The sequence below is a fragment of the Enoplosus armatus genome, chromosome 19 (assembly GCF_043641665.1).
Source record: "Enoplosus armatus isolate fEnoArm2 chromosome 19, fEnoArm2.hap1, whole genome shotgun sequence".
NCBI lineage: Eukaryota > Metazoa > Chordata > Actinopteri > Centrarchiformes > Enoplosidae > Enoplosus > Enoplosus armatus.
In genome coordinates, this window is record NC_092198.1 from 12,126,741 (window position 1) to 12,146,479 (window position 19,739).

At 42.1% G+C, this 19,739-nt stretch overlaps 1 protein-coding gene across 1 annotated transcript in view; it reads left to right on the forward strand.

The window, feature by feature from the left end:
* The window catches only part of syne1a (spectrin repeat containing, nuclear envelope 1a), a 121,028-nt gene that overhangs the window by 26,115 nt on the left and 75,174 nt on the right, over positions 1-19,739 (forward strand). The window contains exons 21-50 of the mRNA XM_070926329.1: positions 463-621; positions 866-1,030; positions 1,516-1,650; positions 1,965-2,126; positions 2,266-2,474; positions 2,856-2,940; positions 3,037-3,204; positions 3,634-3,798; positions 4,178-4,318; positions 4,456-4,616; positions 4,821-4,977; positions 5,756-5,983; positions 6,090-6,188; positions 6,286-6,473; positions 8,674-8,827; positions 8,965-9,620; positions 10,192-10,371; positions 10,667-10,820; positions 11,306-11,464; positions 12,052-12,234; positions 12,349-12,450; positions 13,123-13,326; positions 13,927-14,134; positions 14,777-14,919; positions 15,324-15,529; positions 15,616-15,777; positions 15,868-16,147; positions 16,405-16,577; positions 17,849-18,158; positions 18,297-18,461. Of these exons, the coding sequence (XP_070782430.1) occupies positions 463-621; positions 866-1,030; positions 1,516-1,650; positions 1,965-2,126; positions 2,266-2,474; positions 2,856-2,940; positions 3,037-3,204; positions 3,634-3,798; positions 4,178-4,318; positions 4,456-4,616; positions 4,821-4,977; positions 5,756-5,983; positions 6,090-6,188; positions 6,286-6,473; positions 8,674-8,827; positions 8,965-9,620; positions 10,192-10,371; positions 10,667-10,820; positions 11,306-11,464; positions 12,052-12,234; positions 12,349-12,450; positions 13,123-13,326; positions 13,927-14,134; positions 14,777-14,919; positions 15,324-15,529; positions 15,616-15,777; positions 15,868-16,147; positions 16,405-16,577; positions 17,849-18,158; positions 18,297-18,461 (5,661 nt within the window). The remainder of the gene's footprint in view (positions 1-462; positions 622-865; positions 1,031-1,515; positions 1,651-1,964; positions 2,127-2,265; positions 2,475-2,855; positions 2,941-3,036; positions 3,205-3,633; positions 3,799-4,177; positions 4,319-4,455; positions 4,617-4,820; positions 4,978-5,755; positions 5,984-6,089; positions 6,189-6,285; positions 6,474-8,673; positions 8,828-8,964; positions 9,621-10,191; positions 10,372-10,666; positions 10,821-11,305; positions 11,465-12,051; positions 12,235-12,348; positions 12,451-13,122; positions 13,327-13,926; positions 14,135-14,776; positions 14,920-15,323; positions 15,530-15,615; positions 15,778-15,867; positions 16,148-16,404; positions 16,578-17,848; positions 18,159-18,296; positions 18,462-19,739) is intronic.

Below are 19,739 nucleotides of genomic sequence, written 5' to 3' on the forward strand. Positions count from 1 at the left end.
CGCAATCAGTTTTACAGTGCATTTGAGATAAATCATGGATATTTCAGGTACATTCCCATCAATTTTTACTACCCAGTTAGTTAGTGGTTTAGACAATTTGATTAAACTGGGGTTTTGTTTAAAATCTGTCTAATAAAAGTCTAATAACTTGTGACTTTGAGTGAAATTGGTGAGTAATATATAATGCCATAATCAAAAGGAATAATGGTAAAATCTACAAAAATACGATGCGGGGTGTAAAAAAATGGCATTTTCTTTATATGTAATGTGTGCTTAATTGCTGGTCTATTCAAATATAACCATATCTCTGTCTTGTGTTGTGTGGTCTTCGTCTTTACTACCTGTTTTTACTATAACCTTTTTGGGATGGGATGGGAATTGCTGATGTATAATAAAAGTGTTTATATTTTTTAATGTACCATTATCAACACACTTCCATAATTATTGGCATTGTTTCCTCAGGATTTGTTAAACCAGCAGCAAAGCTGTAAACGCTGCTTGTCAGTGATTGAGAGGAATCACCACACCCTGCAGAGGGCGCTCTCCACCAGTAAGGCGCTTCGAAACTTTGACCTGTCCCTGCTGCAAAAGAAAGTGGCTGAAATACAAGGCTCAGCTCAGGTAAGTGTTAAACATACATGTACATGTACACATACCAGAATGCCAGGCAGACACTGCATTACCCACAACGCTGATTATATTAATGAGATCACAAGAACATCAAAACACCCAGGAGGCAACAGCGCAGATAAGACTTGCTCATGTGTCTCACTATTCATTGGCTTGGTGTAAGACAAATAATATGATTACATTATTACTGAAGAAACTAATTACAATCACCACTACTTACTGTTCGTCCTCTCAGGCTTTGCTGAAGGAGGTTGGGGAATGGAGAAGGCAGGAAGAGGCCAACAACTGCCTAAGGAGGAGGTTTGAGGAATCAAGACAAGAGCTGGAGAGAGTGCTGAAGAAAGCTCAGGGCTGCTTGAGAGAGACTGGAAACGCTGAGGAATTACTGAAGAAACACAGTGTAAGTGTCAAACCTGAAACCCTCTGCTGTAAATAGAGGAGGCACATAGAAATATACAGCTAATATGTAGAAAAGAATACTGGTCTCTCAATGTGTGTTGTAGTTCTACAAGGCTGCTAAATTTTCTCTTACCACGAAGACAGTTACGATGTATAATACAGTAGCAAAATAGAGCTCAAAATACACCTGTAAGTCTTTTATATGGGGAAAGTCAGGAGCGGGTATACAGGTAGTATCAATTTTACCACTTCTTTTCTGCCCAGTTTCCACTATGTGTGTATATCGAGAATGGCTTTATGTTCGTCCACCTCAATGTCAAGCATTTTACTGTAAAATGCCTGTTGATTTCAGAATCTCAGAGGTTGCCAAATGCCCAGACAACCCCTAGTAATCTCTTTTGTTTGTTCTTGCAAACTTAAGAGATTCATTAATGTAAACTCAAGAATTGCTTCTCTCTCTCAGCGCTTGTATTTTTTACTGCACAGGATTTTTTTGGCCAACTGGACCAGCGGGTGCTGAGCGTGTTCTTGAAGGCGTGTGATGAGCTGACGGACATCCTACCACAGGAGGAGCAACAGGGGCTGCAAGAAACTGTCCGCAGGCTGCACAAACACTGGAAGGTCAGGGGTCATTATGGTTTAATACTCTCACTAATTACTGTACATCTCTGGAGGCGCATAGCCGATACTTCATTATCTTAACCAGGAGGACCTTTGGCTTTGATAGAGTTCCCTCCTGTCTGTTTCCAATTAACCTGTACTAGCTGGATTTAACTGCAACCCTCTCAGTGTTTACTCGCAGTCTCCCTAGAGGATATCTTGCCTCTGACAGTTTCAAGGATAGAACAATATGAAACGGCAACTCATGTATATTATACAGCATATCTTATCTACCATATCTCCTATGCTTTGTGTTTTCTCTGTCTTTTCCACAGGACATCCAAGGCGAGGTACCGTCTCACCTGCTCCGTCTAAAGGTGGAGGTGGAGCGAAGTCGAGTGGCTGTGATCATGCAAGACTGCAGAGCAGAGTTGGACAGAGAAATGCAAGCCCTGTCTGGCACCTGCACCAGTGAGCGAGTGATCAAAGAGCACAGAGTGAGTCTCGGATTTGGTGGAAACCTAACACAGATTTAACCAAGAGTGACAGTAAAAGAATGATAAAATCACTTCATGTCATCTTCATCATCATTCTGGAGTGTCCTTAATTCAACGTTTCCTTCTCTCTTATCTCCAGACTTTTTTCAGGGAACGCAAACCTCTGACTTCGTGTGAGAAGAGGATTAGAAACATGGAGGATCTATGTCATAAATTGCCTGACAACGACCCGGCTTATCAAACGCTAGACTCCACCAGAGGGGTTGTAGAAGAGGTTACAGAGCAAATCAAGAGCACTCACCTTAAACTGGAGCAGCACCCTGATAAATGGAAAGAGTGGAACGAGAGGTAAAAGTCCTTACAGTATCTCCAACATCTTAAAGTCTGACTTTCTCTTCGCTGAAGGGGGTTCACAGTAGTTGTTCCTTTTTCTAGGTTCTGTGAGCTTTCTGATTGGCTCTCATCTCAGAGGAGGCACGTGAGGCTCTTGAGAGAGACAGCAAGAAATGCCAGCCATCCGGAGCAAGTTGATGCTGCTGTTCAGGTGAGCTAGCACATTATATTTGCTGCTATAGGCGCAGAGATTAAGTTACGATTCAGTACCACTTCAGTAAACCTGCAATCACTTTTTTGCGTCCATCATTTTCAGGCACTGCAGGAAGCAATAGATGTCAGAGAGGAAAGCCTGTTGTGGCTTAAGAGCCGTCTTTCTGGGTTGTCTGAGGTTAGCTCTGAACTAGAGGTCCAGAGACAGAGAACAGCACTGGCCAAACTCTCCACTGACCTGCGGGCACTCTTTTCTTCACTCTGTCAGGTATTCCAAGATATTCCAAATGCTAAAAATGTGTCTATCTCCTGTGTTTTCTGACCAAAATCTTTCTGTCTGATCCTTTGCCTTCATCATTCACAGTGGGGTGAGGAGGGCTCTGCCATGTTCCAGTACGAGGAGCTGGGGGAGGAGGTGCGTGGTGCACTGGAGGAGGTTCTGACAGCGCAAACCGAGGCTGAAGAGCAGACCATCAGGATCTTGGATGCTGAGGGCCTGGAGGAAGCCAAACAACTTTACCTTATTCACCAGGTATGCATAGTGCAGAGGCAGGAGAGTGAAGCCAACTGTGTTTGTTTTACAGTAGCATCCACCAAAAGGATACATCAGATGACACTGAAATTAGTTGATTAATGAGTAAGAGTAATAAGAGTAAGTTAACGGCCCCTGAAAGTTTAGTTTTGCTGACCTGCAGTGGTTTGACTTCCTACCTTGCTACAATGGCGTTCAGATGTACTCCAGGACCCTGTGACATCACTGTAGGGTGTGGTTAGAGGTGATATAAAACATACTTCTGGATCTGGAGGACAACACGTGCTTTTCAGCATGGTGTTCAGTAACTCTTTAAGCACCCATTTCAAGTGATGGATATTATGTTGTCATTTTGTTGCAAATGTATTGTCTTCATTTATTGTTGTTGTCATCTGCCATGTGGTTTTCTTGTCTATGTGTTTGTTATAGCAACACCTAAAGCGCCTGCATGCTAACAGGAGAGAGGCGGAGCTTCTGGTGTCCCACTGCCGCCAGCTGCAGAGAGGGGAGGGGCTCAGTCAGTCTCTACGGGAGCTGGAGGGAGCTTTCAGAGAGGTCGACCGTAAATCAGGGGCAAAGGAACACAACCTGCAGGTACAACAAGCTGGTATTTTTCTCACCTGTCAGTGTGCTAATGTTTGCATGTGTGAGTTTCCACACACACCCCTATAGTGATCATTGATTGGTCCATGTTGAACCAGATATTGATTGTTATGTGATATGGTAATTGATTTTGTGTCTGTTGTCTTGGGATGTGTTCATACACTTCTATCACTGTCCTCGAATTGATCAGAAAATCAAAATGCTTCTGCATGAAAAGGAGCTGGTTAAACTGAAGGTTCCTGAGGCATTTTCACATTGCACTCAATGTGAATGCATGAAACTGTTTCTCTCCAACTTTTGGTACATGTAGTATTTTCTGTATGAAACGTTACCCATGGACGGTATTCTGTTGTTTCTTCATCATCTCAAGGCAACTCTGAGCTCCTGGCAGAAGTTTGAATCAGAGAGAGAAACAGTTTGGAGGTTTATCAGTAATACCAACAATGAGCTGCACAAAGAACTTATTTTCAACAGCCTGGACAGCCTGAAGACTGAACTGGAGCATAGCAAGGTGTGTATGTACAGTGCATGTGTGTGTGTGTGTGTGTGTGTGTGTGTGTGTGTGTGTGTGTGTGTGTGTGTGTGTACATGCCAATAGTGTATGCTCTGTATTTGCTCATACAGTATTGGCATCTTTCTTGCCTGTAGGAGCTCCTCACAAAGGTGGAGGAGTGTTCTGTGCGAGCAGATCTCCTCCTGGAGAAGGCAGCAGATATTCAGCTCGGTCTGAAGAATCAGACTCTTCTTCTACAGCAGTCCCAGTCCACCAGAGAAGCAGTCACACAACTTCAAGACCACCTGAACAAGAAGTGGGTCCCATCCTTATTCACAGCCTCCCATCCCCTTGAATTACAAAGGAGTGTGCTGTAACATCCTCAAACTTAAGTCATATTAAGTCAAGTTTGATGACAAAAAAAGTGAAGAGGACATTTTCACCATGCAAATTTGTTCTTACAATACACCTAGATATGCATACAGTATATTTGACAAAATAATAATCTTGTGTCTTCCAGTGTTGTCCAGCTGGAGATGATGTGTATGTGGTGGGAGCGCTTCAGCAGTGAATCCGAGGCCTTCTCCTTGTGGATCAATGAGAAAGAGAAGGAGCTGGAGGCTGTTAACTCCTCCTCCTCCTTAGATCCTCTGGACAAACACATCAGCACAGTGGAGGTATATTTTGTATCTCATTGTTTTAAAATTTCACCTGTTTTTTATCCCATGGTGGTTTTTATAACTTCAGGTTAGTCCCTACCATAATACTGACTTCACACTGTATAGCTACAATTTTTACACAACTCCTTCAATAATCTTCTGATATTCACAAATAAATATACATCATCCACACATTTGTTTGGTAGCTCCAAGTAAAATGAGTCAAAATTGCGGTCTGGCCTTGTGTCTGTAATGCACAGTATCAGTGGGGCCTGAGGGTTATTAAGATTAAGATGAAATAAGAGGACATTTTAATCTAACCCCAAGGGGAAATTGGGTCAGAGCTGCAAAAACTAGGTTATAGAAAATAAATTGATCATATTGAAGAAAATATAATCTTGGCTTGCCAGACCCCAGCCTTGTCAATCTCATGGAGGTCTAGAGAGAGAAAAAAATGTCTAAAAAAATTTGGGATAACAGGACTCGAGAAATCCTGAGGCAGCCATTGGATTAGTTGTGAGTTTGAACACACAGAAACAGCACAGTCAGTTTTCGTTTCTATCCAACTTTTGGGCTTGATTTTTTTTCTAGACCTGCATAAACCTGACAAGACACAACCTTTATGGCAGAATATATTGAAGATAAAACAAAACATTGTCTACAGGGAATTAGCAATGTGTTATCAAGTTTTCTTCTTCTTCTATTTTTCACTCTGTCATGTTTATTATATTTTTCCCAACTCGTGCCTCACATACTTTTCCCTGACTATCATTCCTCTGCTGTTGTATCCCTACAGGCTGTGGGGTCAGGTTTGGAGGAGAGAAGGGCAGCCCTGGCCCACATGGAGGCCGACTGTGAGGCCCTGTCAAGGTTTGTGACCCCCGGAGAGGCTGGACATATTCGGGCACGACTTGCACAGATGAGGCGCTACTGGGAAGAGTTGAAGGGGAGAGTAGAGCAACTGGGAGGACAACTCAACCAGAGCGCCTCATACAGGCAGAGATACAATGATAACCTTGAACAGGTATAGAGAAACACATAATGGAATAGTTTGGTGCAGAAATTGTTATTAAGACTTTGCAGTGTCAGTGTGTTCAATTTTGAATAAGTGAGGATTTTGCCATTATTAGGTCAAGAAAACAATGAGTGACCTGAAAGAGAAACTGGACTGTCCAGTCACATACTGCACATCATCATCTGAGACCTACAAAAGCCTCCAGGATCATATGGTAAGAAAAAAACACTTAATGTTGCATCAATATAGCTATATGGAATTATTTAACATCTCTGCGGAGCTGATGACAAGTGCCTTTCTGTTTCCTCCAGGACGTCTGCCAGGCTGTTGAGCAGCTGAAGCCCAGGCTGATGGCTTTGTGTTCTGCCATGAAGAGGCTTGGAGAGGGCAGCCAGCTGGAGGAAGAGGTGGCTAACCTCAAGAAGCAACAGGGAGAGTTTATGGAAAAAGCCACAGAAAAGCAATCTACATTTGAGAGCCTTCTAGCACTTTGGCAAAGGTACAGTAAATAGTGATGAGTACCTATGTTTGTGCATTTTTATGCCTCCGCACCGGCGTAAAACATCAGTCTGTTTTAATCTCATGCACCTTGTAGCCTTACTCAGCAGTCTGATGAATGTTTTACCATCAGGTGTTTGTTACATTGCACAAACACAAGAAATATGAAAATAGAAATGTGGAAAGACATATAAGACATATTTTTGAGCACAAACTGCTGAAGGAGTTCATTTATTGTACTGTGTCTTTTTCTTTTTTTGCTGACTGGTTTTCCTGTCAACTTTGGTCCCTGCTCAACACGTATCTTACTCTGATTGTATAAACATTGCTATTTCCTCTATTATTGTGCATGTCTGCTGGAGGATTCTCTATGCCAATTTCCTCTTCTGTTCCCTGAATCATTCCCTCATCTTAGTGTGATGCAGAAGAGCGAGATCTTGTCTTCTACTCAATCTGTCTGTCCCCCAGTCAGCCATCGCCTTTCTATTCTAATGACATGCTTTTGTTATCACTTTCTTTGATCACACAATAGACGTTCACTGGAGCAATTGTTCCTTATTCTCTGTATTATTCAGGAGGAAAAAATAATGATCCAGTCACATAGTAGCCGTTTAAAGTGCTAAAGCTTTTGTGCTTGTTTTTTTAGTATTTACCCAGCCAGTAACTCAATTATATTTCTGCTGCTAAACCTAAGCTTGGTTGTGTCTGTGTGGTTGTGTGTTCCTCTGTAGTCAACCTCATCTCCTCCCCTGCAGGTGAATGTATGAGGGATTACTTACAGAATTGGGTGGTCTGGCGAGATACCGTTGCCCCATTATGACCCTGTCACTGATACTGAGGCTTGGTCAGATAAAAAATAACACACAGACAGTATCACTGTGTGTGTGTGTGTGTGTGTGTGTGTGTGTGTGTGTGTGTGTGTGTGTGTGTGTGTATCAAAGGCTGCTACTATCAGTCTATTGTTGAATCAATATTTATTCTATTAATTTTCAGAATAGTGCTGCATAAATTGTATTTCAATTGAGTACATTTTCTTAGTGTCACCTTTGTATCTACAGATTTGAAAGGGAGAGTTCGTCCATGAAAAGCTGGCTGGACAGGTGTGAGTGTGTGTGCTGTCCAGACACTGACCTGCTTTCTGCAGACAAAGTAAAGCTTAGGAATGAACTACTAAATGTACAGGTAAATCATTTCACTACTCCTTGCTTGTTTCTCACTAAAGCCGGGCTCAGACTACAGGAGTTTTGGGCCGATTTATCCCAGATTCACCCCCCACAAGAATCTGGTCTGGTACCAATGTTCGGCCCAGATTATCTGGTAATGTGAGAGGTTTACATATCCAGTCTTAAACCTCCCGAACTGCTCGCAGACTCATCAGGGTCGCCCCGATCATTTGAAACATGTTTGATATTTAGGAGTTTAAATCTGGATCATTAAGTAAGTACTTTCCGAGCATTACTACAGTAGGTTGTTGCACCACGTCAATCTCTGTTTTGTTTACATGCTTACATGCTTCCCCATGAGATCACATGAGATTACGTGAGGTGGTGCATTGCTCCCTCTGTTAGATAATCTTAATAATATCCTGTAGTGTGTGATGGGCCATTATTTTCAAATCTTGTAGCGTGTGCATGTTTGAGATTAGACAGAAGAACATCTGTGAAGATTCTCTTTATGTGCGTGATGCAACTCGATTTTAAAATTGGTTATGATTTTAAAACTCCTGTAGTCTGAGCCCAACTTAACCGATTTTTTGTTTCATGTAGAGTGTTTATCTGCCCTTTTCAGTTTTATTTTTACCTCACCTATTATACCGTGTATTTTTGCCTACTTTTGTGTTGCATGATTTTTAAATATTTATTCGCCCATACAGGAAATGCAGAGGGAGACACCGTCCTATGAGGCTCTCCTCCAGGGTCTTGTAAATCTCGGGCTGTGTCTCTACCCCACAGCGCCTGAAGCTCGTATCCAAGAGCTCAGTGATGATCTCACACAAATACAGGAGAGATGCGCCTCTTTGAAGAACAGCATATCACACAGGCAATCTACTTTTTATACATTACTGTACAGATAGTGTACATTTGTTTGATCAATTCAAACATTTTTATCTTTTTTTTTGTTGTTGTTTTTGTTTAAATGTACACCCATCAAAACACTTATCTCATATTCTTCATCCACATTGTCTACCACCTCTCCTTTAGACTTGAGCTGCTGGAGCCTCAGTTGTTACAGTTGGAGCAGTTTGATCAGGCACTACTGACTCTGACCCAAAGGAGTGAAAATTTCTTGTCTGGCTTGAGAAGTTCTTCCCGGATTGATATTGCTGATGTTGAGGCTGCAATTACTAAACTGAAGGTGCGAAATAAATAATTTGCTGTCAACAATGATGTCCTTTATAGGCTCTGTTTATTAGAGCAGTTACAGTAAGCAAGTTTATATTGATTGCTGTTGGAACTGATACAAATTTGTCTAATTGAACCATGTTGTTGTAGGAGGATGAGGTGCAGCTACAGGCACATGCATCACTGAGAGAGACTCTCCAGCAAAGAGAGTCCTCCCTGCTTCGCTGTTCTACCCCAGAGGCCCAACAGCAGCTCCAGGGCTGGAGGGAGGACTGCCTACAACCCCTCAGTGAATCCCAGCGTCTCCTGTTCCTCCGTAAAGAGTGCCTGACTGAGTTAAAGACTTTTCTTGAGAAGCATGATGTGGCAGCTAAGGCTGTACGCCGCCTTCACGAGGCAGTGGAGGGCAGGGGGAGCTGGGACCGCTCCAAAGCTGAAGAGCTGCATCGTGGGATAGGGGAAGTGGCTAAAGACGTGGCCAGGCTCGAGACTGAGGCTGTCGGGTTAGATGGGCAGCTAAGCAAAGCACACCTTCACCTGTGTGGGGCAGAGTGGCGGGGGTCCAAAGACATGGGCCATCCTCAGGGAAGAACATCTTGCAGGGGACAGGCAGTGGCTCTCACAATGGCTTTGGAGGAGGTTCAGAGGGGTGTGGGATGGAGACAGAGTGAAGCAGACGCTTTAGGGGCATTATGGAGCTCCTTCAGGGAGAGGAGGGAGGAGGTGATGAAGAATTTGAAAAAACTGGAGGATGAAGCGAGGCAAGAAGGAGCCAGAGAGAGCTGTGTACAGGCCTTTCAAAACAGGTATGTACATAGTGACCAAGAAACTTGAAATCACTAGATATATTAGGATACTTGGTATTAGCATAGTCGGTGTCAGTTGATACTGTATGAACTTAATAGCAATATTAGTAAACTGTACTTAACTTTGAACTTTCTTTTTCCCTGAGATAAGCATCTCAGGCATTTTTGTTGTTAGATGAGCAACATGACTCATCTTAAATAGCACTGGATTTCCATCATTTGAATTAAAAGCCAGATTTACTGAATTCATTTGACTTAGAAACATATAAGGTGACAAAATCATTGTTATTGTGTAACTACAGTTGGAAACACCTATGTTCTCTTATACCAGATTTGTTGCTCTTGAAATATATTGTTGAATATACTTTACTTTCAAATGCATCCTGTGAGCTTTTGATTCAGTTACCTTCTGTGTACCAAACTCCTCAAGAATATACAGTACATGACATGAATAAAGCCAATTTGTAGATGGACAAATCCATTTAAGTTTGATCTCCTGAAAAATTTGATATTTAATGTTGGAATCAGGCTAGTAATCCCCATTGTTTTCTTTTGCATCTATTTCTCCCAGGCTGCGTTTCTTCGTCCAGCTGGAGGATGAGCTCCAGTCCCTGCAGCACTCCCAACGGTGGTTAGAGGAGAAGGGAAGCCAGCTGGCCCAGAGAGACAGTGAGCTGGCTGGCGAGGCTCTCAGGGAGGTAGCTCTGGTGAAGACAGCCTGGGTGGACGTTAGGACTCTGATCACCAGTGGGTAAGGAGGGGGAGGGGGGGACAAACTTATTCATCTCATTTAAATTCCTTAAATTTAAATTAAAGGAATTCCATTTGAATTCCTTTGCTGTATTTGTTTTTTGGACCTACTGTGCAGACTCTAGAGAGGCAGGGAGTTCTTTTGGGGCAGAAGTAGAATGGTTCAAACATTTTTTTTTATCATTTTGAAACAGTTAAACAGCAGGTTCAGAGTATGTTGTGTTTATATCATCAAATATCCAGTGCCACTTTTGCAAGTTATAGCCTTGACCCTTTTCCTCTCTTTTCTCATGTAGTCAGGAACAAAGTGGAGTTGTGGTAGATCTTCTCCGCCAGTTTCACCACCTGAAGTCGAGCCTCATGACTTCTGTGGAGAATGCTCAGGCCGTTGCTCACAATCTGCCCGACCACAACCACAACGCTCAGGAGGCCAAAAGGACTTTCACACGAGTCAGTAACTTTTGTTTTTCTCTGAAAATGAATAATTGTTGAATTTTCTGCTTTCTCTTTTCAAAAGAAGCATATGGTAAACAAAATGTATAGCTATTATTCATACATCGAAGACATATGTATTGAGTCCACTGAGCTTTATCGTCAGGACAAAACATTCATTGTCAAAATTATTGTATATAACTTCCCTGATAACTTGGATTTTATCCTATGAAAACCACATATACCCAAAACATAATCTTTTCATGAGATAAGAAAGCAACAATTTGGCAGCGACAATTTGTTTTCTTTTCTCAACATCACTTCTTCATGTAATTATGCTGTTGTAACGTGCATGATACCTCCTGCATATCAGTGAGTGAACTAAACTGTCAGGAATAGAATTGCATTTCAACAACAGACCCCCTTTCCCTTCCAGTTTGTATAGCATCTCTCCCTCTAGTGGTGGTCTGTTGTCATTCCTTCTGCACTCTCTGTCCCTCTAGCATGACACGGTTCAAGCTGAACTGAGAGAAAAACAGGAAGACATGGACCAGCTCATCAGCACAGTCGAGGACCTGCAGAGAGAGCTGGAGAAGGTTCCCAACTCTGATGCACGCTCAATCCAGAGAGACATGGAGACGTTAAGACACCAGTGGCTGGAGGTGAGTGGTACTCGATAGCACACGCTGTGCCATGCACCTGTTTTGGCCTTGACAGCTGAAATCACTAGGCCTTTTTTTTATTTTGTCAAATGCATGATACATTCACATCCCAAAGCTACCTGGTCAGACAGTCTGGAGCTGAAATATGATAACGACTATGAAGAGTATGACGAGAGTTGTTTACTGTCAAAAATCAATTATGACGTCCACAGTATAGCTCTGCCGAATACTTTCGCTGTTCCTCTTTTAATGATATTTATTGCTGTCTGTTTTTCCCTTTTTTCCATTTTCTCCTCTTGTGGGATTTAGTTGGCTGCTCAGCTGTCACAAATGAGACAGAAATATAAACAAGTCTAGACACGTTATCTGCCTTTCTGTCTCTCTCACTTCTCATCCCCACATCTGTCAAACCAATTAAGGTTTGGTCTGGTTTTCCCTCTATCTCCCAGTAAAGCATACCGTCCCTTCGTACAGAGAGAGAGAAAGACAAAACTTAACACAAAGAGGGAGAGAGATCCTACCTCTCCTGTTGATTGAGATGTATTCTCTTCTGTACTGAGATAGACTGCTGGTCTCTTTTCCTTCAGGTCTCAGAGAGAATACAAACCAACACAGAGCGACTGGGCTACTGTGTAGCCCTGTGGGACGACCTCAAGTCCATGGAGCAGGACATTAACCAATGGACCACCAACTCTATCGCTGATCTCACCGACAGTGTCACCAATCTCAGTGATAAAGAGAAAACTGAGGCCCATCTTGCAACCTTTCAGGTCAGAGCATGGTGGACAGCCTGCATGAGATAGTGTCTGAATGATGATGGTGGTGTAACATCCAGTTCATTGTGGGTGTGATTTAAATGAAATGTCCTGCACTTTGATCTACAGACTGAGGTGGAGAAGAGAGAGCAGAGGCTGGATGCCCTGCAGGAGAGAGTGACAGAGCTGAAGGAGCGAGCCAAACTGCAGGAAACCCCATTACAAATGCAGGTGAGTATGATGGGGAAGAGGGAAGGATTTGATATAATGCACCCAGATGGTATGTTTTAGGCTCTATGTGTAGGTCAAGCACTGACTATGGAGGCAGGTGGTGAAATTGATAATACAACAGCTACATGTTTGTAATATTTGATTGCACTACAAATGTTTGTATAATTGTGTCTGGCTGAATGTCTTTTGTTTTGCCATGTATATTTTGTTTTGTTATGAAACGGTGTTAAAGCTAATTTGATATAGCATTGCTACGTCTCTCAATAAATTGATAATATAACATTGTGATAAATGAGTACCACATTATATGCATACAGTTGCATTGCGTAACTATATTATATTGCATAACTATATTACTGTATTATTACCCCTTCAATCTTAAATGGTTGCTATTGAAAAACATGTTGTAAATGTGGTGAAATTAATATTTTCCAGTGTTAAAAATGTTTGGGGCGCGGTTGCAATCAGTGTTTTTCTGTCACAGAAATGTATATATATAATTTCCTCTAGCACTGTTAGTATAGATTTCAAATACTTTAACAAAACTTCAAATACTTCAAAACTAAAACCACAAAGACCTGAAAAGACATGAAAAGCACATCAAAGCACACTGTTCGCATGTTGTTTATATGAGATTTTGGTTGTATAATGTTGCTAAATGTCTTAAACCAGGTCCTGGAGTCAGACCTAAGGAAGAAAATGGCCCATGCACAGGAGGTGTACAACCAGGCCAAACACGCTCTGACCTACTTCAGTTTCCAGAAGCAGCGACTGGAGGACCTCATGTCCCAGATGGCCGAGCGGCTGAAGGCAATAGAGGGTTCCTTATCTGACCTCACTGAAGCTACTTCTCCTGAAGACATTGGTACAGTTAAGGTATGACACTATCATTTCCTTCATTGTGATGCAAGGACACAATAATTCAAGAACTAAGCTTATTGTACAGTATATAGAAAAATAATACTTACACCAAATGTAACCACACAGTCTTCCTCTACTTTTAACTATTTCTATTTGCTATCCCTGTTGCTTCATGTTACTACCAACCATGCACTATATGATAACACATTAACATAACATAACGTATCATATTAGATCGGTGATGCCTTAGTTATTTAAATTAATGCCCTCATGGAAATAATGACAATAAAATAGCAATTAGATAAGAAAGAAGAAATACAATAAAATAGAATAGTTATTATGGTGGTCATAGCAGGACACTACTCTACTCAAGCACTTCCTGAATTAAATTCTGAGCACTGACCTTATAAAGACATACTTATGACCCTCTTTCGGAGGTCAAATGTCAGACGCGGCTACATAACAGCATCCTTTAAGCTGGCAGTAATTCTAGCTGTAGGACACATATGCAAGGTGGATACAGCACCTGTCACTGTCTTTCCACCACCTCGTAGCCCTAATTATGAATATACATGAAGTCTTGTCTTCTTATTTCTCACTACTTTTCATTGACAGGACCTGCAGAGCGTTGTGCAGCAACAGAGGGCGGACATGGACTCGGCTAGAGATGCTCTGAGTGCCCTGTGCAGATCTCATCCCTCTCAGGAGCTGTCATGCCTCTCCGCTGACCTCACCTCAATCGTCAAGCGAACAGAGGCTGTCGCCCAGCGCTGCGCCAAGACCAGGGGCAACCTCCAGGATGGGTTACAGCTCCATTTCAACGGTAAGACATATAAATGTATACTTTAGTTTGGATTTCGTGGCGATTTAGTCTGGATAATCTCTGTTTAATGGTTTATTAAATTGTTTCCTGGAGAACTTTATTGTTCTTTACCTCCATCAATCACATGAAGTGATTTATGTAACAGCACTCAGGTAGCCACTATAACCTCTTACCTTATAAGGAGAAATAAACATTTTAATAGCACTTAAAACCTCATAATCACCCAATCAAACAGTGCACAACTACATGATGCAATGTCATTTGTTCGTGTTAGTGGTGCAACAGATTTAGTGTTGATTATCCTACATTTTTCCCCAGAGCACACTCAATCCGCCCACTACAACCCACACTCCATTGACACACACTGTCTGGTACACCGGTGCGCTCTCATTGCTCAGCCACACACCTGTGCCTCGGAGAGTAATGTCGCTCTTGTCACATCTGCTCTCGAGGGAGTCATTTTGGGCTTGTTGGCAAGGCAACCCAGTGCTGCACAGCGTGGACACGCCCACACTTCCCATCTGCCTCAACACATTGCCTCTTCTCGCTCTCTTCCTTCGGGTTCCTCCACTCTTCTTTGCCTTTATTTTACCACACATCAGTTTTCCTCAACTTGTCACCACATATTTATTTTGCTTGTAGTTTACCTGTTCTTTCTGTCCCTCGAAGCAGAGCTTGTGCAAGACTTCCACTCCTGGCTTGCAGATCTGAAGTTGGAGCTGAAAGAATGCTCTAATCAATCAGGAGATGTTGCCATCCTTGGAACCAAGTTGCAAAGGCTAAAGGTACTGCTATATATCATGTTTTAAACTGTATTTTTCATGGTGCAGTTGTTAAATTCAGGTCTTTTGTACTTGCACTTGTTGATACCGGCATGCTGTCAAACTTTTTATATTGAATTAATAAAGTTCAGAATCAGAATCAGAAATACTTTATTGATCCCCGGGGGGGAAATTGTACAATTGTACAAATTGTAAACGGATTAAAGCAAGTAATAATTATATCATAGTAAATATTTTAGTTAATATTTAACAATTATTTCATACCTTTCACGTAATACCATATTATCTTTTAGAAAAAGGTCATCATGAAATACTGTCTAAGTCTAGATCTGAGGGTTGTGGTTCTTTATTTCTGTAAATTAGCAGGGACAGTTTTTATTAGCAGCATGTTCCTCCTCCATCCACAGGTGTCAGTCGAGCGGGAATCAGAGGGTGAGGAGCGTCTCTCTCAAGTTTGTGAGGAAGCCGAGAGGCTCCAGCTCCACCTGCCTAAAGCTGGAGCAGCACAGGTCCAAGAGCATCTGTCCTCCTGTAAGAGAGAGTGGAGGAATTACCGGGACAGCTGCTCTCAGAGCCAGCGAGACTTGGAAGAGAGTATTGACCTTTTGAAAAAGTAAGTAATCTCACCCTTGGTTGTGTCACGTATTTATGCAAAGGAATTTGAATTAAATGGAAATATGTCTCTCCTCTCCTCCACAGTTTTAATGGCTGTGTGGAGGGTATAAGGGACTGGCTGAAGCAGATGGATCTCAGCCTCAAGAGTGAGCCTGTTCTTGGGGCAGAGAGCCAGCAAGGAGCCTCAGACACCACAGAAGAGCTGGAGAGGATGGAAAACCTCCATAAGGAACTGCTTGCAAGAAGGTGTGTATATGTGGGTGTGTGAGGCTATATGTTATAGAGGCCATAGCTGTTAAATAATCTAAACAATAACATATCATCGGTTCTTATAAGGGACTCCATCGAGCGTCTCTGCCAGGAGGCCCAGTCTCTGTCAGAAGCAAGCCGGGGGTCAGGAGGAGAGGTCAGAGTGACAGGCCAGCTCCAGATGGAGCACCAGGCACTACTGAAGGCAGCCAGGGAGAGGCTGCGAGGCTGCCAAGAGAGCCAGGCCTTTGGAGAGACCCTCCAAGGGGTCTGGGCCTGGCTGGAGGAGATCCAGGAGAGACTGGGTACAGTAGACAGCACCATGGGGACCAAAGAGCAGTTAGAGCAGAGACTGGAGACTGTGCAGGTGAGAGGGGGTTTTGGTTAGTAGACTACATATTGTATGTAGTAATTTCCATGAAATATGATATACGATGAAATGCATAAAATGATTGTTGTTGGAATCTTTAAGAATGCACACATTTATGTTGTTCTTTACTACTTGACTGATTACAGTCTACGTTTTTTCTAGTGGACACAAGAGGGGGCTGTTTGGTTGAGAGTATTCATCCAAAATTCTTATGTCTAAATCTAGTTTACTCTGACCCCGCTCTGTTTGCACAGGACATCCTGCTTTTGAAGGGGGAGGGGGAAGTCAAGCTGAATATGGCGATGGGTAAGGGTGAGTTGGCCCTGCGCAGCTATGGAGCCGCCGGACAGGAAGTGGTCCGCTCTCAGCTACAGGAAGTGGAGGATGCATGGGCCACGCTGCTTGTGACTGCCATGAGCTGCCACAGGTAGACTGCTCACCTTGTTCCTTCACCTGGAATATAATCTGATGGCTGACTCCCCATATGTGCAATTAAAGCCATTAATAGACCATAAATCAAAAGAGGTGCTCCTGCCTTTAACCTTATGATCTGTCATCGTTTCATTTTAGAATTGCACACACAGAAACTGGACAAACTGCAGTGAACTATAAACACATTTTCATTCAGCCATTCTTGATTTTTGCTTTTTTTAATATGCCATTATAACATTAACCCCTGGACATTTTAGAGGCCATTTACCTGTGTGCCAAAAAAGCCTATCTCTTGGGAACAGGTTATTTTCATCATGATAGATTGATGTCTCAATGCCATTAATTACCATTAGGTTAAATACATAATGAGAAGTATTTGTCTCATTTTGTAACTCTGATTGATGTATCTGATGTAGTGTGTTCTTTTCTGTGTGTGTGCGTGCATGACAGCATGCACATGCATCAATGTGTGTGTGTGTGTGTGTGTGTGTGTGTGTGTGTGTGTGTGTGTGTGTTTAATTGAGCAATTATGGCCCCTCCTAGAAAAATTGATCTCATTAGGGACTAAATGGTGGATGGCAAACAGAGGGTCACACATGGGGTGCGTTTGTGTTTTAAGGGGTAAGGGATAACAGGAGGCGAGGGGTAGCAGGTGAATTAGAGGTGCGTGTGTGTGTGAGTGTGCGGATATTGGCGTTATTTGTACATGCAGGGGTAACAGATGGCGATGAAAATTGTGGGTGTGTGTATCTGTGCCTGGGTGTCTTTGAACCATCCAATAAAAGGGGATAAAGGCGCTAAGCCAGTAGTATAGACAATTTACATTTATTGGCCATATCATGGGTATGAAATATACAGTATACTGTGCGTGTGTATGACAGTGAAAAGGAACACATTATGTTTTGTCATGTGCATTATATGTACAGATTTTATGTACCAAAATTATCAGTGTATAGGAACCAGATTACATATAAATATGTATAAAAATGTACCTGTTGGAACAGGAAATACTATTATTATGTTTTACTTACATTATAGTTTTGCATATGCTTGATATTGCTTACAAAGTATTCAAATCAATATGTCTGTTAGACAAGAGGTCGTCATCCACTTAATTGTGTTGTGTTGTTACAATTTCAGATAGATGATTTGTAATTTTTGCTCACATGTTGGATACTCTACATATTTAGTCAGATTTCTTCTCTTTATTCAAAATGCATAATTCCCAAATGTGCCAGTCACAGACTAACACAGAGATCTGTTCAGTCGATTAGAGTGGACCGTATCACAATGGGGAGGATACCTGGAGAGTGCTGCCCAGCTGCGGTGCTGGATGGAGGCTGTAGAGCGAGAGGTGTGTGCCCCCCTCACCCCCCAGCCGGGGCCCAGAGAGAAGGCCTCCCAGCTAGAAAGACTTAGAGCCCTGCTGGCTGACCTGGAAGACCACCAGGTGGCGCTGTCCAGCCTGGAAGAAAAAGCCAGAGAACTATTCAAGAAGACTGGTGATGCCAGCTTTAACCATGGTGCCCGCACTCAGCTACAGGCGCAGTTTGATGACCTCACAGCCTTGGTGGAGGTATATGATGTTACTTTCAGTATATTTAGTAAAAAACCTTGAAACTCCTGAACTTACATAACTATTTTGGTAATAATACAAACTACTGAATAAGTGCAATGTTATTTTAGAGTCAATGTTGACTGTTTGTCTCTTTAGGAGAGAGTACGTCTAGCGCAGGCCGTGGTTTTGGAACACCAGGAATACCTGGAGGCTGTTAGGGAGCTCACTGATTGGCTGATGACTGCTGGAGAAGAGCTACAGCATTGGTCTGATACATCAGGAGACTCTGCCTCCATCAAAAAGAAACTGTCAGAAGTGAGGGTAAGGCAGGGTGTCAACATACAAAAAAATCCTCTTGTTGATGCCGGCTGACACTCCTTTTGTTCTCTTTGTATACACTTTTGTTACTTTTGTCAAGATTTGACAATTTAACAATTCAGGGGAAAAAAATCCTTATCAGTCCCTGATCCATACATTGACAGATAACAGAGTACCACATCTGACAGATGACAAGCCTATTGTGCTGAAGAGTGGGCATAGGTGTGCCATTATTTTATTACTTTGACATCATCATTAAAGCAAACTATTTTACATTCATTTGAGCTTAATCTATTTAAAATCAAATGTGCCTCTGCATGTTAACATAGTTTGGGCCATTTGAGTAAACAGTCTCATCACAATGTCCAATTAGCATCTTTTCTGTCATTTCACATAATATTTATCAACATGTGTAATGAAATGGTATTACCTCAGTGTACATCAGTATCACACACACCATAAGAGTACTTCAGAATAATAATTCAACCCAGTGTTGCTGAAAGATGGTACAGTATATATTTTTATTTTTGCGGTACTATACTTGTAAGATTAAGCGATGTTTCACTGAATTAACACCACTGTCAGTGTAAGTCACAGACATGCCTCAGGGATGTGTTGTGTGTTAAACTACACCCAGTTTGAAGGTGTTATATGTGTTATCTGTTGCTAGGGTGACTGATTGCTGAATTATCTGAACCTATCTAATCTTAATGGACTCGTGCTATGAAGGAGGGCAAACTATGTAGGGAATCAGAATTGGTTCTCAGTTTGTTCCAATATCACAGCCAAATATCTATATCTCTCCTGGCACATTTTACTGCCAATGAGTTGGTCTATTAGCTTGTAAAAAAAAAAAAGGGAAAAGAGAGGAGCAGTGAAATTAATGTCTAAGCTTTTCCCTGTTCAATAATTCTGCAATTGCAGAGGAGAGAAAATATGTGAGGAGATATTGATTTGCATTTAAATTTCACACACGGGTCCTAATTATCACGTTATAAATGTGTGTTTGTAGAGCCATGGTGTGAGGCATTTCAGTAGACGAGGAAATATAATGTGTTGTATACACAAGCTAGTTGCACCATTTTCATTTCCCATTCAAGGTTAATGTTCGTATCCTTCTACTCATGCACACTAAAATGATCAGATGCCATTTTTTTTCTTTTTAATCCCTCTATCAGCTCACTGCTATCACATCATACTCAAGTGTTTGCTTTTCACACCCTCTGCCTTCCAAGTGCTACCTTTCCACACAGAATGAGGGATGGAGAGGGTGGATGAAAT